The 16,619-nt window shown below is 39.2% G+C and overlaps 2 protein-coding genes across 8 annotated transcripts in view; one reads left to right on the top strand and one right to left on the bottom strand.

Moving 5' to 3' along the window:
- Window positions 1–14,519, top strand: part of PPP2R5D (protein phosphatase 2 regulatory subunit B'delta) — a 51,388-nt gene extending 36,869 nt beyond the window's left edge. Inside the window, exons 14-16 of one of the 2 annotated variants that reach the window (XM_034427567.3) lie at window positions 7,898–7,970; window positions 9,260–9,376; window positions 11,369–14,519. In XM_034427567.3, coding sequence (XP_034283458.2) covers window positions 7,898–7,970; window positions 9,260–9,376; window positions 11,369–11,506 — 328 coding nt within the window. In that variant the 3' untranslated portion in view covers window positions 11,507–14,519. The remainder of the gene's footprint in view (window positions 1–7,897; window positions 7,971–9,259; window positions 9,377–11,368) is intronic. The other variant, XM_034427568.3, reaches the window with a different exon arrangement.
- MEA1 (male-enhanced antigen 1) overlaps window positions 14,401–16,619 on the bottom strand; it is a 96,201-nt gene continuing 93,982 nt past the window's right edge. For all 6 annotated transcript variants that reach the window (XM_034427578.3, XM_087888103.1, XM_034427581.3 and 3 more), the window contains one exon: window positions 14,401–15,020. In XM_034427578.3, the coding sequence (XP_034283469.2) occupies window positions 14,857–15,020 (164 nt within the window). In that variant the 3' untranslated portion in view covers window positions 14,401–14,856. The remainder of the gene's footprint in view (window positions 15,021–16,619) is intronic.

The following is a 16,619-nucleotide window of genomic DNA, read 5'->3' as shown; positions in this document are numbered from 1 at the left end:
AGAATGAAAAATCTGCAGTGATCTGCTTAAAACTCTCTGCAAATAAGACATGCCACTTATTCATATGGAACAGCAAAAAAGATGGGCTGGAACAAAAAACAGATCAAGAAGCCGATAATTGAAATACCTGATACATTTAATCGGTTATAAAAAGTTATGTGAACATGGGTTGTTTGGAAGTAAAAGAAGCTCCTAAAAAGTTTTTAAAACACAAATACCGTATTTTTCGGAGTATAAGATGCACTAGAGTATAAGACGCACCTACCTTTTTTGGTGAGGAAAAGAAGAAAAAGAAATCTCCCTCTGCCTCTGAGCAGTTTTGCCTCGTTGCAGCAAACAGCAAATAGCCTGCTTTACTTTCATTTTCGTTTTCAGCCTAGCTTGATTAGCACAAGGAAAAAAAATCTGCGTCAGCAATTTACTTCTTTGCAACAAGCAGCAGAGCCCTGCGCAAAACAGCTGAGAGCAAATCAGCTGAGAGTCGGGAGGCCGATCCAATCAACTTGTGCTAATTAGATTGTGCTGAAGCTGAAAAGAGCTGTTTTTTCTTGCTGTTTGCTTGCCAGGAGATAACTGCTGTGAGGCGGAGGCCAAAGGGTGGGGGCCAGTGGATGGGCGGGACTACATTCAGTGTATAAGATGCACCTAAATTAAAACCATAATAATAAATATCATTAAAAATTCAAAATATAGCTGAAGGGAGAATGAAAATGGAGCCGTCTAGACAAGTCTCTGGTTCTGTGGAAACTCCAGGCCTGGTCACATGATCAGGTCTTAAGGGTCTTTCAGAATATCAAAAGGGATGGTTTTAGTCTAATTTCAGGGGGAAGGATGTTCCATAAACTGAGCACCATGGCCGAAAAGGCCCATTTTTCTGGGACCCACCAAATATAGGTTCCTAGCTAATGGTGTGCACAGCATTCTTCTCTTTGAGATCTAATAGGACAGGCTGAAGGCTGAAATAATTGGGGAGAGGCAGTCCCTCAGATAGCTCCATCCCATGCTGTGAAGGGCTTTAAAAGTTAAAACCAACATCTTGAATTGGACCTGGAAGCAAACTGGCAACCAATGCAACTTGTATAGCAGAGTTGTAACATGTGCTGCTCTAGGAGCACACATAATTGCCCATGCGGCTGGATTCTGTACCAGCTGAAACTTCCAGATACTCTTCAAGGGCAGCTCCATATGGAGTAGTCCAATCTGGAGGTGACTAGGGCATGAATGACTTAAGCAAGGCCTCTTGATCCAGGAACAGGCATAACTGATGTTTTCCTATCTGATAGTACCGTGAATTATTTGGATGATTTACAGCATGTTCTACTTCTTAGCCTCAAACAATCTCCATATACCTGTTTCCCTTGAAACCTTTGAAAAGGTATCAGATAGCAATTTTGCAGTTGCAAAAATAGTGTATGTTTTTAAAAAAAGAAATAGAATCCTGAGGCACCCCATGAATCAGAGCCCACACCCACACATGTGCTCAAAGAAACCTAGAAGTAGGTCTTTAAACATTCAGAAATTATTAATATTTTATAATGTGATATATAGTGAAAATTATAAGTTATATGACGAGCCCAATCATATTTACTATATTTAATTTCATTTTAAAGGTAACTGAAAATTAAGTAAAACCTAGTTTTACTTTTTCCTCTGTGTAGCAGGAAAGAGTATGTCCTACCACGTCATTCAAAGTTCAAGTAAAGCCTTTGATTAAATAAAAAGTTGTGTACTTCTGCCATAGGCAGAAGATCATGGAAATAGAATATTTTCCAGCATTGCTTTTATGACTATTTCTCTAGAAAGGACAGAAAACCTGTTTTTTCAGCTGAGCCTGTTTGATAGTACAGAAGACATTATGGATAGTATGGAAAGCAGAGAGAATAACCTATAGGATTATAATCCATCTCAGTGAGCAATTAAGGAGAACAAACAAACAATTAAGGAATTTGGTGTGGGAGTTCAGTTTAGGGAAAAAGCAGGAAGAGCTAAATAGAGTATTGATAATTGCTCACACTTTAAAGAATAAAGAAATTGTATTCAATAAAGAAATTCTATTCTATTCTATTCTATTCTATTCTATTCTATTCTATTCTATTCTATTCTATTCTTTTCGTTTTCGTTTTCGTTTTCGTTTTCGTTTCTGTTTTGTCCCGTCCCGTCCCGTCCCGTCCCGTCCCGTCCCGTCCCGTCCCGTCCCGTCCCGTTCCGTTCCGTTCCATTCTATTCTATTCTATTCTATTCTATTCTATTCTATTCTATTCTATTCTATTCTATTCTATTCTATTCTATTCTCATTACTTAAACTAGCTGAGGTAATTTCAGGGAATATACAAAAAAGCCAGTTTCCAGAGAGTGAACTTTATTTGATCAGGCAAATAGGAATTTGGTGGGGAAAGCATCCAAAAAACCACCATGGTAATCTGGTAACTAGCAACTGTGGGCATTTTATGGATCATGGTGCAGAAAATTCTACAAAGCTAGACTTTTTCCCCCTTTTGTTTATCTGAGGAATATGGGAGATGGAGATAACTATGTTCTGCAGGGACTGTGCTTTATTTGTTGCACATGCGTGCAGACTTGTTGCTTTTGTGTAAGAGAAAGTGAACAGTCTAGAGGTGAACCCATTCAGGAAAGAGGAAAAAATATTGGATTAAACAAAATAAGTGTTTGCAAGAGGATAGAGAGATGGGCGAATGTAACTCAAGGAAACCAAGTTTATTTAGAAAAAAACTTTTTTTCCTTTGGAATTTCGGAGTAGATTCCACAGTCTCTCTGTTGTTGTAGTTTCAGGACCATGAATGAAGAGCAGCTGCCACAAGCCTCAAAGACAGCAAAAGGACTTTATAGGCTCTTCAAAGGGAAGGATTCCTGTCTCTGCCTTGAAGTAGTGGGGAGGGAGAGGAGGAGGAGGACTAGTGACTCCTTGCTAAGAAGGACCAAAGCAGTAGTCCAGTTGTCTGTCAAGAGACATGTACCTCCCTGGGGTTCATATTTAGCATGGTATGGAAAGACTTCCAAGGTCCCTTTTGTGGGAAAAATGACACAGCCAGATTCTGTGAACAAGCAGGAGAATGGAAGAACTAGGTCCACAGATGGGGTTTTCTTCACTTCTTCCTAGCAAAGGAAATGTGTCTGGAAGAAAGGCAAGAATTTTGGAAGCAGGATGTGCAGATGGTTTCAACAGGAATGGTTGGGATTCTTTGATCATAGGATAGATTTCTGTGATGAGATGGGCTATGCCTCATCAGAACTGGGAAGAACATGTTTGTAAGATGTCTTATAAACCTGATCCAAAAGTATTTAACCTGTTGGAATATGCTATAGTTCACCAAACCAGATGAAAGATGTGGATAGTATTTTCTTGAGCCATATTACTGAACTTTCAGGGAAGAGGTAATAACTGCTCAGATAAGTTAAAAAACCAACACAGCCAAAATTGTGATACCCCAATATTTCCTAGTTCAGAACCATGTTGTTGTTAGTTGCGAAGTCATGTCCGACCCATCGCAACCCCATGGACAACGTTCCTCCAGGCCTTCCTGTCCTCTACCATCCCCCTGAGTCCATTTAAGCTCATGCCGACTGCTTCAGTGACTCCATCCAGCCATCTCATTCTCTGTCGTCCCTTTCTTCTTTTGCCCTCAGTCGTTCCCAGCATTAGGCTCTTCTCCAGTGAGTCTTCTTAGTTCAGAACTTAACCAATAGCAAAACCTGATTGAAAAGCTGAAAGCAGTGGGACCCCAAGCCCTCAGGAGGAAGTAATGAATCATCTTAATTTCAAAATGCTGTGAAAAGGAAAAAGGGAACATTGGGCAGTTTTATTATTAAAATATAGCTGTGTGCTACTACACTGAGACAAAACAAGTTGATGTATAGGAAGCTTTTGATTGAACCAAAAGTTAAGAAGGACAGGTTTAGGAAATAAAATATAGATATAAGGATGAAGGTATATGAGAATGGCCTTGGAAAAGCCACAGCCAGAGGGACAGTTGGATAAGAGGCAGCTCAACTCGCAGAAGGAATGTGGGCGTGAAGGTTCCCCTTCTAGTTTCTTGGGCTGTCAAGGCAACAGGGAAGAAACTTGCAAGATTCTGTTTCTATAACCTTACAATAAAATAGAATTAGTTCATCTGGGTGTGCTTCCCATCTGGACTACCTTGCAAGACTGGCAGAGGACCAAGGGCGGCATATAAATCGAACCAATAAATAAATAAATAATAAAATAAATACAAATAAATACAAATAAATACAAATAAATACAAATAAATACAAATAAATACAAATAAATACAAATAAATAAATAAATAAATAAATAAATAAATAAATAAATAAATAAATAAGAAAGCACACCAGCAAGTAGCTAATGTCTATAGAAAAGCTAAAACTAAAAAGGAACTTAGATTTGCAAATTGCAAGTAACAACGTAACTATTTTGGCTACCTTAGTAGAAAAAGGAAAGGGTGGGCCCCCTGCTCTGATAAGATGGCAGGATGGTAACAAACTATGGGGAGAGGGCAGAGCTCCTCAATTCCTCCTTTGCTTTGGTCTTTTTCTCAAAGGGGAACTGTGTTCAAATGGACCTAAGCAGAACAGTTGACACAAGAAGGGAGTGGCAACCCAAGGTAAGTAGAGATAGTTAGGGAGCACCTGACTAACCTGAATGAATTTGTTTCCAGAGCTCAATTAATTCCACATAAACTCTTAAAGAGCTTGTGGATGTTCTCTTGGAAGTCCTTTTTGTGATGTTTGAGACATCATATAGAATGAGTACAGTGCCAAGGGACTGGAGAAGGGTAAAGAGGACATGAGTATTTGTTAACCAATTAGCTTGTCATTGTTACCTGGCAAATTCTAAAATAGTTTATAGTTTGTAAGTATTTGGCAAAGACGGTATTGTTTTGCTGTAGCCACTACGGATTTACCAAGAATAAGCAATGCTAAACCAATCTGCTCTCCTTTTTTAAATAGTGTGACTAGTAGACCATAGGAATGAAGCAGACACAGTGTATCTTGGCTTCAGGGTCTTTCATGAATACCAGTGGAGGAATATAGCCAAATATGGACAGAACCATGGTGTTATTGTGTGGATACAAAAATGATTGAATAATCATACTCAATGGGGGGTCCTCTGGATCTCCGCACACTGGAAGAAAATATTGAGTGCCAAACTGAAGGGCTTTTTTCTAGGCTTTATATGATTCAGTATATTTATAAATGATTTGGATGAAATATGTGGATAACACATATAATGCTAAGCGGACAGCAAATACTTTATAGAGAACAATATCAGGATTCAATACTAATTGTTTTTTGTTGGTCAAAAGCCACATTTGGAATATTTCATTTAGTTGGGAATACCACATTTTAGGGAAGGACATTGATGCATTGAAACGTGACAAGAGCAAAACAGCCAAGATGATAATAAGGGGCTGCAAGGGAAAAAAAATTGTGAGAAAACAAGCTGCCCTCCAATATTTGAAGAGATACCATAGAGAGGTTGTTTAATATATCCTAGAAGTCAAGTCAAGAAACAGTGGTCTTAAGCTGCGATGAAGCAGATTTATTTTATTAAATTTCTATTCTGCCCATCTCTTCTGCAAGGTGACTCTGGGCGCCAGAACATTTCCTGATGTCACTGAAACATCAGGAAAATTCATTCATGGTAAGAGCTCTTCAGCAGTGAAATTGATGCCTTGTGAGGCAGTAGAATTCATTGGAAGTACTAAACAAAAATTTGATGGCCATTTGTTGGAGATGGTATGGTAGTAGATACATTCACCAGAGATAGATTGGACTAGATCCGTAATGGCGAACCTATGGCACACGTGCCACAGGTGGCATGCATAGCCATAACAGTGGGCATGCCAGCTCAGCTCTGGCGCGCATGCACGCACTGGCCAGCTGATTTTCGGGCCTTCTGGGCCCACCAGAAGTAGGGAAACAGGCTGTTTCCTGCCTCCGGAGGGCCTGGAGGGGATGGGGAAGGCCCGTTTTTCTTTCTCACCTGGCTCCGGATCCTCTCTATGCATCTGGAGAGGGTGGAAAGAGAGGCTCTGGAGGCTGGGGACAGCAAAAAACGTCACTTCCTGTCCAACCGGGAGTTGGGAAATGGGCCGTTGCAGGCCTCCGAGGGGGTGGGGAAGGCTGTTTTTGCCCTCTCCAGATGCATAGAGAGGATCTGGAGCCAGATGAGAAAGAAAAACGGGCCTACCGGGCCATCATGTGCCAGGAGCAGGGGGAGAGGGGGGGTTGCACACGCAGGGCGGAGCGCATAGAATTATGGGGCGCACGAATTCTCCCCCCCAGCATGCGATGGCAAAAAGGTTAGCCATCACTGGACTAGATGATTTCAAATATTACTTTGAACTTCATTTGTCAGTGTAAATCATATTGTAGTATTACCTTGATGATCTCCATATAAGAACAGGCTTGAAATTGTATGAAGTCAATCTGAATATTTCCTGCTTTCCAAGTCACCTAGCTTGTACCCAGGAGTGAAATGCTCCCAGTTTGGACCGGATCACCCGATCCGGTAGCGATGGCGGCAGGTGGTTCGGAGAACCGGTAGCAAAAATCCCTCCCATACCCATGCCCAGCTGAGCCGCGCAATCATCAGAGGCTTTTTATTTTATTTTTAAAAGCATTTTTTCTACAACCTCTTTGGCCAAAAAAATGCTTTTAAAAGTAAAAAAAAAAAAGCCTCTGCCGATTAGGCAAGTCAGCTGGGATCGTCAGAGGCTTTTAAAAGCATTTTTTAACAACCTCTTTGGCCAAAGAGGTTGTGGAAAAAATGGTTTTAAAAGTTTTTTAAAAAAAAAGTTGGCCACGCCCACTCAGTCATATTACCCACCCATTCACCAAGCCACGCCCACAGAACCAGTAGTAACAAATTTTACATTTGACCACTGGTTGTACCCTATGGTGGCTTTGCTCGCATGGAAATCTTACATACATAAAATGTGCCAGTTTTCATTGCTGCTTCATATTCTGCATGTTTTGGCAGAGTTCCTCAACCCAAATAAGAGGAATAAGGAAAGAATGGGTTTTTCACTTTGCGTACTGGAAATGAATACCAGTATTATAATGTCACCAATAGGTAGAAAGCAAGCAATTCTGTGCAGCCCTTTTTCTGAGTGCTGAGAAATACTGAGAAGCATAAATTGCAAATCTGTAAATGTTTCTTGAGATTAAAAAATATAACGATCTTTAAAAACAGTTTAAAAGTTTATAATAATTATTGCAGTGTAAATTTTTAAAGCTAATTCTTACTTCTAAGTAAACATTTAAATTTCTGGATTTAGTAGCTTCATGGTCTTTGGCCTGCTCAGTTCCATAACACACTAAATCAAACTCACCATGTCACATTGCCGTCACGTGACATTTTGCAACATTTTTCCCATTTGTGGTGCTGCGGCCTGCCAAACTGGGCCGCCAGTTTGACATCCCCTGCCTAAATGGAGATTTATGATCTATGATGTTTTTTGAAATCTGGAATAAGACGTTCCTCCAAGAGGGTAACCCAAAGATGAGGAGAGATGGCGGTTATTAATGTCTCTTACCTCCTGAAGAATTGAGTTAATAGGATTGGGTGAAATGAGTGAACAGCTTTTTGGGGGGAAGGATGGGAATGATTGTGGTCACTCTGAAACCTGGGATGAAAGTAGAAAAGGTATTACTTTATGATATATGTGGGAACGATTTTACATTTTTCTAAACTATTTATAAGTGGGGGAGGGAAAAGGGAGGGAAAGAAGTATTTAAATTTGAATCTGTGTAGCATGGGATAGTCTAATGCTTTTCAGGCTTTGTATTTAGAATGGTGTAACATGATCTGACCTCTAGAGAAATGATAAACTACAAGTTTTAATACAAAAAATAAATTTCTTTCCATCTTCAGAGGGCGGTTCAGATTGAAGGAAAGAGAAGAGATGTGGCACAAGATTGAGGAGTTAGCTCGGCAGAATCCTCAGGTAATGATTATTATGATCAGATGGAAAGTTTTGAAATATCCACACTTTTTTTTATTTTTAGGCAATACTGCCAAACACTCTTAGGAATGCTGAACTAAAACCTGTGTTTAAATCTGACTGTGGCTTTAGTGTGTGGTGCAATAAATGTTACTATCAGCTTCTGTTTCCAATGTATAAAATTGAAGTGTAAAGATCAAATGCGGTCACATGCTTTATCTGATGGTATTTTGGAACTGATAAGCATGCATCTAAGCAGTTGCTAAAACAAACTAAACTAGTCTAGTTTTTCTGGGAGACCCAAGTACCTATCATAGTTCTGTTTATTGACTTAGTCTGGCACTAAATTAGGGTTTCATAAGTTTGGTAAATTATTACATCAAAGGAATCAATGTCAGAAACTGCCTTTGTAGTCCACCTAGCTGATTACTGTTTCTGCTAACAGCAGTATTTGTAAGATTTCTTAGATAGAGTTTCTAGGGACGAAATCTGAATTTCTACATACAGCATGTACTCGTCTCCAGAATACTGAGCTACTAAATAGCAATTATCATTGCTTGCTGAGTGCCTTAAAAGGAATTAAGTTTAATTGGTTTTGCAAGTTACTGCTTCTCCATGTTTGACTCTCACAGAACTGGAGCAATATATGGATAACACTTCTCCTGTCTATTACCTGAAAGACAAGAATAGCTAACTTTATTGGAAAACCTTATATATAGCTATGGAGTACCACATTTCAAATGAACCTGTTTAAAAAAATTTCATTCAACTTAATTTTAAGGGACATAAAATTGTTTAAAGGATAATGTTATAGTATTACTCCTATATCATTGTATTATTTTATATGAAATATAATACATCCCCAGTGTTAATTCTTGTAGGAATCCAGACTTTTTCATGCAGTGATTCCTTTAACTCAAAACCTCCTTGAATATTGAATGAAATTCTAGTTTTGAATAGGTAATAGCTGCATAAGAACAATTGTGTTGTTAGGTTTTAGTTAAGATTGGATCATGTCTTGATACTTTTCATTATTTTGTTTAATTGGGATTTCCACCAGTACATCAATCCACTTTATTGTAAGGGAATATCTGAATTAAGAATGAAAGTTTTCAGTAACTTTTATATCCCCAAATCTATTTCACAAAGGGATCATGAATTGTAATTGAAAACATTCACATTATATCCTTTTTTTCCTTTTGGGATCTGTGTATATGTGTAAACATTTGACGTTCTAGTACCTGAGTTGCTGAGCTTGCATTCCCATTTTTCTGTGTGCTGTGTTCCTGCAGTACCCCATGTATTGCGCACCCCCACCTTTGCCTCCTGTTTATTGCATGGAGACGGAGACCCCCACTGCAGAGGACATACAGCTACTGAAGAAAACGATGGAAACAGAGGCTGTACAGGTGACTTAATTATATAAACCAAGTTGATCCAGAGCCTATCTGTAGCGTGTAGTTCCTGGTAACTAGTTTCTCTTAAGCAAGCAAGCAAGCAAATTTTGACAGACCCTTACTTGGCTCAAAGGCAAGCTAGTCATAAATGATTGGCACATGGTTTCTCTATGGAAAGGCAGAATGGGTGGAAAATAATCCTTAATTCTCAAATAGTTTAGGAAACGTGTGCAAGGATTTGTCGGCTACCACAGCTTAAAATAGAGGGACAGTGGTTTTTAAAACATCATACTGGATGTATTTCTGATTACTGCAGGTTAATAAACTAACCCACTGTTTCTGAGTTCCAAAAACAAAACACCGTCACAAAACCTTTCCAGTTCATTCCTCTACCTGCATTCTTTTTAATGGTTTGTTTGTTTTACATGGCTTTTTGGAAACATATATAATTATTCTAGTAACTGTGAAATGAGCTAACAGTCGCTTGGATGCACTTAGGACTAAATAAGTACCTATGGGTAACTGGAACACTGACTACTTTGTAACTTAATTACCTTTTTCATAAAAGGACAAAATCAACAGTTCAAGAGGAGGCATAAAGGAATCAATCCCATAGCATTTGGGATGGTTAAGTTACAGCCTTTACATTTCAACAAAAGCATTTGTCCTTCCTTGTGATGCTCCTTGAATTATGTAGGTCCATGACACAACTCCAGTGTTCATACACTTCATGTCAGTCATTAGACTTGGCTTTGGAATGGGCACAGTTGGAATATCCACTGTATTTCATATGGCAGGAGAGTATAACTTTTTACTCCTCTGCTCCTACCTTCTGTACTTCCTCTGTTTCCTCTTAATTTTGCCTCTTGCTAGCATACTGTTAGCTATTTTTTTCCAATCTGAATTTGAGACACCAAATTTGAAAGCTCTTTGAGTTTGTATACCTTCTCTGTCAGGAAATAGTTTTTAAAAATTGTGTGCCCACAGATTAAGTATAGTATACTTTATTGATTAGTAAATTGACCATATCAAAGCATGAACATCAACAACAGTAAGATACAATAAATAAGATATAGTGAAATGCAATAATTACAGTGAGATAAAATAAACTATGCCCACAGTCTTCTGTTGGCACAGAAAGCAAACCGAAGTAGAGTTCAAAAATAGCAATCATAATAATATGAGTCAGAGGCGGAGTTCCCTTTGTTTCTTACGATATATGTTTTGGAGCCTCAATGGTCCTATTTTGTAAAAGATAAGTTAAAACAAACATACAATATGTGGTTGTATTTCAATTTCTGCACCAAGGTATACTGACTGGTATTTCTGCTTGCTTCTTAGTTTCCATGTTGCTGATTTGTAAACTAGAGTGTTGTCTAGATTGTTTCTTTCATGTTGAATTTCATTATCATTGTAGTGTGTGTATATTGATCTATAATCATTGACTCAGCTTACCTACTTCAATTATTAGCTTGCCACACACTTTGTTAATACCTAATTCCTGACTGTGGTAATTCTGTTGTTATCTTGCTTCTGTGACATTGTGCCTGATTATTATTACTTGAAGGCTGATGCCTTAAAGGAAAATGAAATAGTTAAATATCTTAGTCAGTGATTTAATTGGTAGCCTTCCAAAAATTGCTAGAGCATAGTTTTCTATCATCTCTGATAACTGTTGCCAAGGCTGATAGGTTTTAAATCCAGCCTCATATGAAAAATCACAAACTGCCCTGTCCTGCTTGCTTAGCAATTTCTACATTGATTTTTATTGTAAGAATTGTAGAATTTAGTGGCATCATAGACTTAGTGGCATCTGTCTATGTCATCATCTGAAAACAGATTGGGTACAGTGAGCAAATAGGTATTCTATGGATTTGGGAGATGGCCCTAATTAAACCAAACTTGGCCATGATTTGGTAATATATACATAATACCAAGTTAGCTCTTGAGAGAAATTTGCAGATCCTACAAACGACTTTTAATCTGCTATGTGTTTGTGTTTAGATGCTGAAAGATATAAAGAAGGAGAAGGTTTTGCTGCGTCGGAAATCAGAGCTTCCTCAGGATGTCTACACCATAAAGGCTTTGGAAGCACACAAGAGAGCAGAAGAATTTCTCACCTCAAGCCAGGAGGCACTCTGACGGGCTAGGGAGACCCTGGAGGGTACACAGAAATGCACTTTGTTCTAACGTATAGCTAGGGAATGAACATGGTGACCTGTGCCTGTCCTCCATCCATTCTCATTCTTTCAGGTTCAATTTGATTTTACATTGTACCTCATATCCCACCACACTTTCACTTATTCCTGCTTTAAATCTTTTAAGGCTGTGTTTTGTGTGCACGTGTGATGGGAGCCTAGGAACCTTTGAGAATATCATTCCATTGAAAGGAACATTCTAATTCCTAAATTTGTAAAACAAACAAACAAAACAAAAAAAAAAAACCTGCAGTCCCAGGACCAGAGCATTCGGAATTTATCTGTTTATCAGTCATCCAGAGCCCTTGACTGATCTTCTTTCCACCTATCACACAACTGGGTGGTCTGCATAACGGAAATGTTATGTTCTATTGACTAAACAGGTCGTATAGGCCATTTTCTCTTGAGAATAATGTGATACATCCCTCCCATAAGACTTAGAATAAATAGCTAATCTGATGAAGATTGCAGCTGCGTTTGGTCATTATGAGTAAGGGCGATACTGTACATCCTCTCCTCCCTGAAATTGTGTTTCCACGCATAATAATGAAATTGCAGCCACGCATAATTCCAAATCCAGTGATTTAGATAATGCTTTCAATGAATTTCACCTTCCAAATAGAGGCTTGCAGTTGATCTATGTGCCTGGCAGCTATTGTGCAGCTGCTGCATGAATGTGTTACTTGAGTCTTGCTTTCTGTCTATCTTTGTTAGAACTGGAGGGAAAGTAGCTGTTAAGCACATTCTCTACTAACAATGCCAACTTTCCTTTCAGCTGTTGGGTTTTAAGCTCCGGCAAATCTTAAATAGACAGCTTTATGCATTTTGCATACTGAAAATCATAGGAAAAATTAAATAAAGAATGCAGGAAATTCCAATTTCCATTTACCAACTGATCTAGTCTTTCCCAATTAATTGCTCTCCCTGTTGCTAAATTTCTACTCTCAATAGTCTCTTACCTAGTATGGTTTTATTTTCAGTGTTTATGTGATTTCCAGCTGTTCTAGCCCCATTCGTCAGTTCAGGAAACCAAATATCAAGAAGTAGCAGAAATTCACCTTAGGGAATATATAATTTGGAGCCTTCAGATTTCTTTGAAGTAGGAGTAGCTAGAATATAAGAGTTGCATTTATTTAACAGCTTCTCATAGTTGAAAAGCTGCTGACTTCATTTGGATCATGGTAATCACAGAAGGGGAAGCCTTCACTATCCTTTGGTTAAATATCCTATGCTCTAGCTTTAGAAAAAGTGTTTCTAATGAGCGCCTTCCTCCCTTTAGAGTTTTATTCATTTATTGCTCATTTAGGGCGGCTCTTATTGGGAAACACTGGAATATCAGAAAATAATTTTGAATTGGACTGTGAGACTTTTTTCATGTTCTTGTTTAAATCTCCATGTGCTGTAATTTTGTCTTGTCTATTTACTTACACCATTCTGTTCCACTGTACCTTTAATGACTTGATTGAAGTTTATTTGTAGCATATTTCATTTCAATATTCACCGAATTTACCTCTTCAGAGATATCTTTTAACTCTTAAAAAACTGAAATTAAAAAAAGTGGACATTTGCCAATTTTCCATACTGATACTCAAGCCACAGGCTGGGTACCTATATCATGCTATTCTTTCTTTTAAACCATGAACTATTGAATAAATCACAGTGCCTGGGCTTACCCATCATGCAAGCCAAACAAATTTCAGTCTGATATATTCCTCTTTGGTATTTTTCTCTGTGGAATTCTTCATTTTTCCACCATTTTGTCCCCTTACTAACAGTCCATCAGCATTCCGTGATCATTAAGCATGCTCAAGCTTCACTGGCCTATTTCTGGAGTTCTCACAAGCTTTTTTCCCTCCTCCAGGACATTATTACTTTGGCAACCCTTATTTTGCGCATGATAGTATTTTAACTACATGAGGACAGGCACTTAGAATTGAAACTGACGTTAGAATATATGATGATGCTAACCTCCACTGTCTGCTGTCAAAATACTTTCAATATCTGTTGTTCAAGATGCTCTGTCTGGCTGTAGTTTCTCATACTAATAAGGACGTCTTTTAATCCTCTTGCAAGGTACCAGTTGAAGCATATGTGGAAGGAAGTTAAACAGGAATTTAAAATTGATTTGCAAGATGTCCCTTGGTTCAATGATAGAATCAAACAAAAATGAAGCTTCACTGAGTAGCTTGCACATTCAGCCACTGGTTTTTCGAAGTATGGTTTAGCTGTGGGAGGAACAAAGAAAACTTGGAGCTCCTTAACACCAACATGTGGTTGTCTGCTTATCTATTCCCCATCAAGGTTGGGCTCTGTAAATGACAAGGACCATAGGAAAGTATCCTTCATTATCCACATGTATGCTACACAGCACTTCTATACCTGTTACAGTTTTGCATAGGTGAAGCAGGGCTGTAAGTGAGCATCATATGCTGTACACTTAGATGTAAATATAGGCTTTGTCTAATCTTTCTTTGGGATCAGGGAACTTGTGTTTGGGACCTAATATTAAAATTTAGTTTGCTGCCAATTCATTTGAGTGTCCTATATATCTAACTATCAGAAAAGCTGTATGTAAAGAGGTAAAAAAAAAATCACACTTCAAGCCAAATGAGCACCTCAGCTATACACAACTTCCAGTTATGCTCTACCTTAATCTAGCTCTACTTAAAACCCTTGCTTCTGTCCCTATTTCAGCTTTTACCTTCCCTTACTTTTACATGGATAGGGATGGAGCTGCCTCTTTTGTGTCTTATACAGCCCTTCCCAAGAGCAGGGAGAAAAGCAACTAAATGATGCATTCACTCCCTGGACACAAGTATTAAGCTGCTTTACAATTCATTATGTACATATGGTGTACTTTATTTTCAGTAGAGTATTACATAGTATGACAGTGTTGGATTTTGTACAGATGTCCCTGTATGTACAGAACTAAATAAAATGATCTCTTGAAAAGATGATACACTGGACTGCACCTCATAGCCACGTTTAGCTCTTTAGCCCATGTGTCACAATGGGTAGTGGGGAAGAGAAGAAAGGACAGACTAAACACATATCCAAAACACTTTTTTCTTCTCAAGATTAAGAAAACAGCCTCACGGTCACCACCACTAAGCATTTATAACTTAAGTACTATAGACAACTGGTAAATTATTTGCAGTTTTACCAAATGAATTGATAGGTTCAGTGCTGGAGAAAGGTGAGATAACTACCTAATCATTTTAGAGAAAGATAGTTTAAAGTAATTAACTCCAGTTTAGCTGCTGTTGTTTTTTTAGGCAAGCTCACTGGGGCTCTTCATTTCCATTCTGGTTTAAAGCCATTCTGACTTTGTCTGTCTTGCAGTGTTCGTTGCACCATATCCTGCCACTGCTCATCTGATATCTCATTGGCCCATGCAGGAATGCTCAGCGTAGGGAGCTTGACTCCAGCCATGGTCTTTTTCACTAATTCCACATGTTCTAGAATTTTAAAAAAAAGAAAAAGAAAAAGGCAAAGGATGAAAAATAATCTCCATCCTGGAGACTGTTCATGTAGTTTCAATCTAAATGGATAAAGGAGTAACTCACCCACACTGTCAAGCAAACAATTTTTAAATATATATATTTTACTATGTATCAAACATATATGGCTCAAAAACCACCCACCATCCTGAATGGAATGTTCTTTAGTTTAAAGTTCTATCATTCAACATAAATAAACTAGTATGAAGGGCTAGTGATCTTATAAAAGGAGAAGATCAAAATAGCTACATAACACAAATAACCAGCCTGTTACCATGTCTCCCTGAAGATAAGACCGGGCCTTAGTTTTTGCTCCAAAAGATGCATTAAAGCTTATTTTCAGGTGATGTCTTATTTTTTTAATGTACAACAGACATGTCAAACACAAAACCTGTGGGCCAGATGGGCCCATATCTGGCCCGTGGGGCTGCCTTGGAGATGGCGAGGGATTGGCCCCGCTCCCCCGGCCCAGCTGGGTGCCCCTCCACACATGCACAGGAGGCAGTGAGCATATGGGAACTGATGGTGTCTGGCGCACTCTTGAGCTGTGCAACCCATGCAGTGCAGGTGAGTCCGAACGCTCCAAGCAGCAGGCAGAGACACAGAAGGAAGGCACGTGATCCAGCCCACTGGACACTGCACAGCCGCCTGTCCATCCCACCATCTGACTGCCTGTGGCTGCGATGGGGCAGGCGGCCACACGATGCGCCTGACGGGCTGGATCTTGTGCCTCCTCCCCCGTGCCTCTGTCTGCTGCTGGTGCCACCGCTGTGAAGCAGGTGGCGAAATGGGGGGTAGTACCATGCTGGGATCCCTGCGTGGTCGACCCCCACCATCCAACCTTGTCCTCCAGCTCTGTCGCACACATGGGATGAGCCTCCCGCCCACTGCCCCACCTGTGACAGCCCTGGCAAATGAGAATGGCGGGGAGCCCACATCCCCAGGAGGCATCCGGGACTCCCCTCCCTGCTCCACCCCGGCCCCCACGGGTGCCCCCCAACATGAGTGATTTTGAGCTGGCTTCCATGCCGAGGGCAAACACAATGCTGACTATCTTAACTGGGGCTCATTGTTGGGGTAGGGCTTATATTACAAGCATCCTGAAAAATGCTAGAGCTTATTTTTCAGTTTGGTCTTATTTTCAGGGAAACACGATATTTACATGCTGTTCTGATAAATAATATTCGTTCTGCTAGTTACAATAATCAGGCAATTGCCAAAGAATAATTTGAACAGCTGGAGATGAAATGGCATAATAGTAGCATACAAGACTATTTGCTTATGTTAAACCTCATGACAGTTGGATTAGGATGACATACAAACCTATGCCTGACTAAAGGCAAGGAAAAGAAATCCTGCTAATGGTTATGGCTTCCATTAGGCCATTATGCCTGTAGTTTTATTTCCAAATCAAACAATAATAGATGGCAAGCCACTACAAAAGTAGATGTGATAATATACACTGCAGAGTGGCTTCACATATATCAATAAGGCATAGTTTATTTTTATTACTGGACAACTACAATTAACTATATTAGCATACAATCTTACAAAGCA

This window comes from Pantherophis guttatus, chromosome 1 (genome assembly GCF_059756535.1).
Source record: "Pantherophis guttatus breed Tessera chromosome 1, ASM5975653v1, whole genome shotgun sequence".
Lineage (NCBI taxonomy): Eukaryota > Metazoa > Chordata > Lepidosauria > Squamata > Colubridae > Pantherophis > Pantherophis guttatus.
This window is presented reverse-complemented; position numbering and strand designations above follow the sequence as displayed.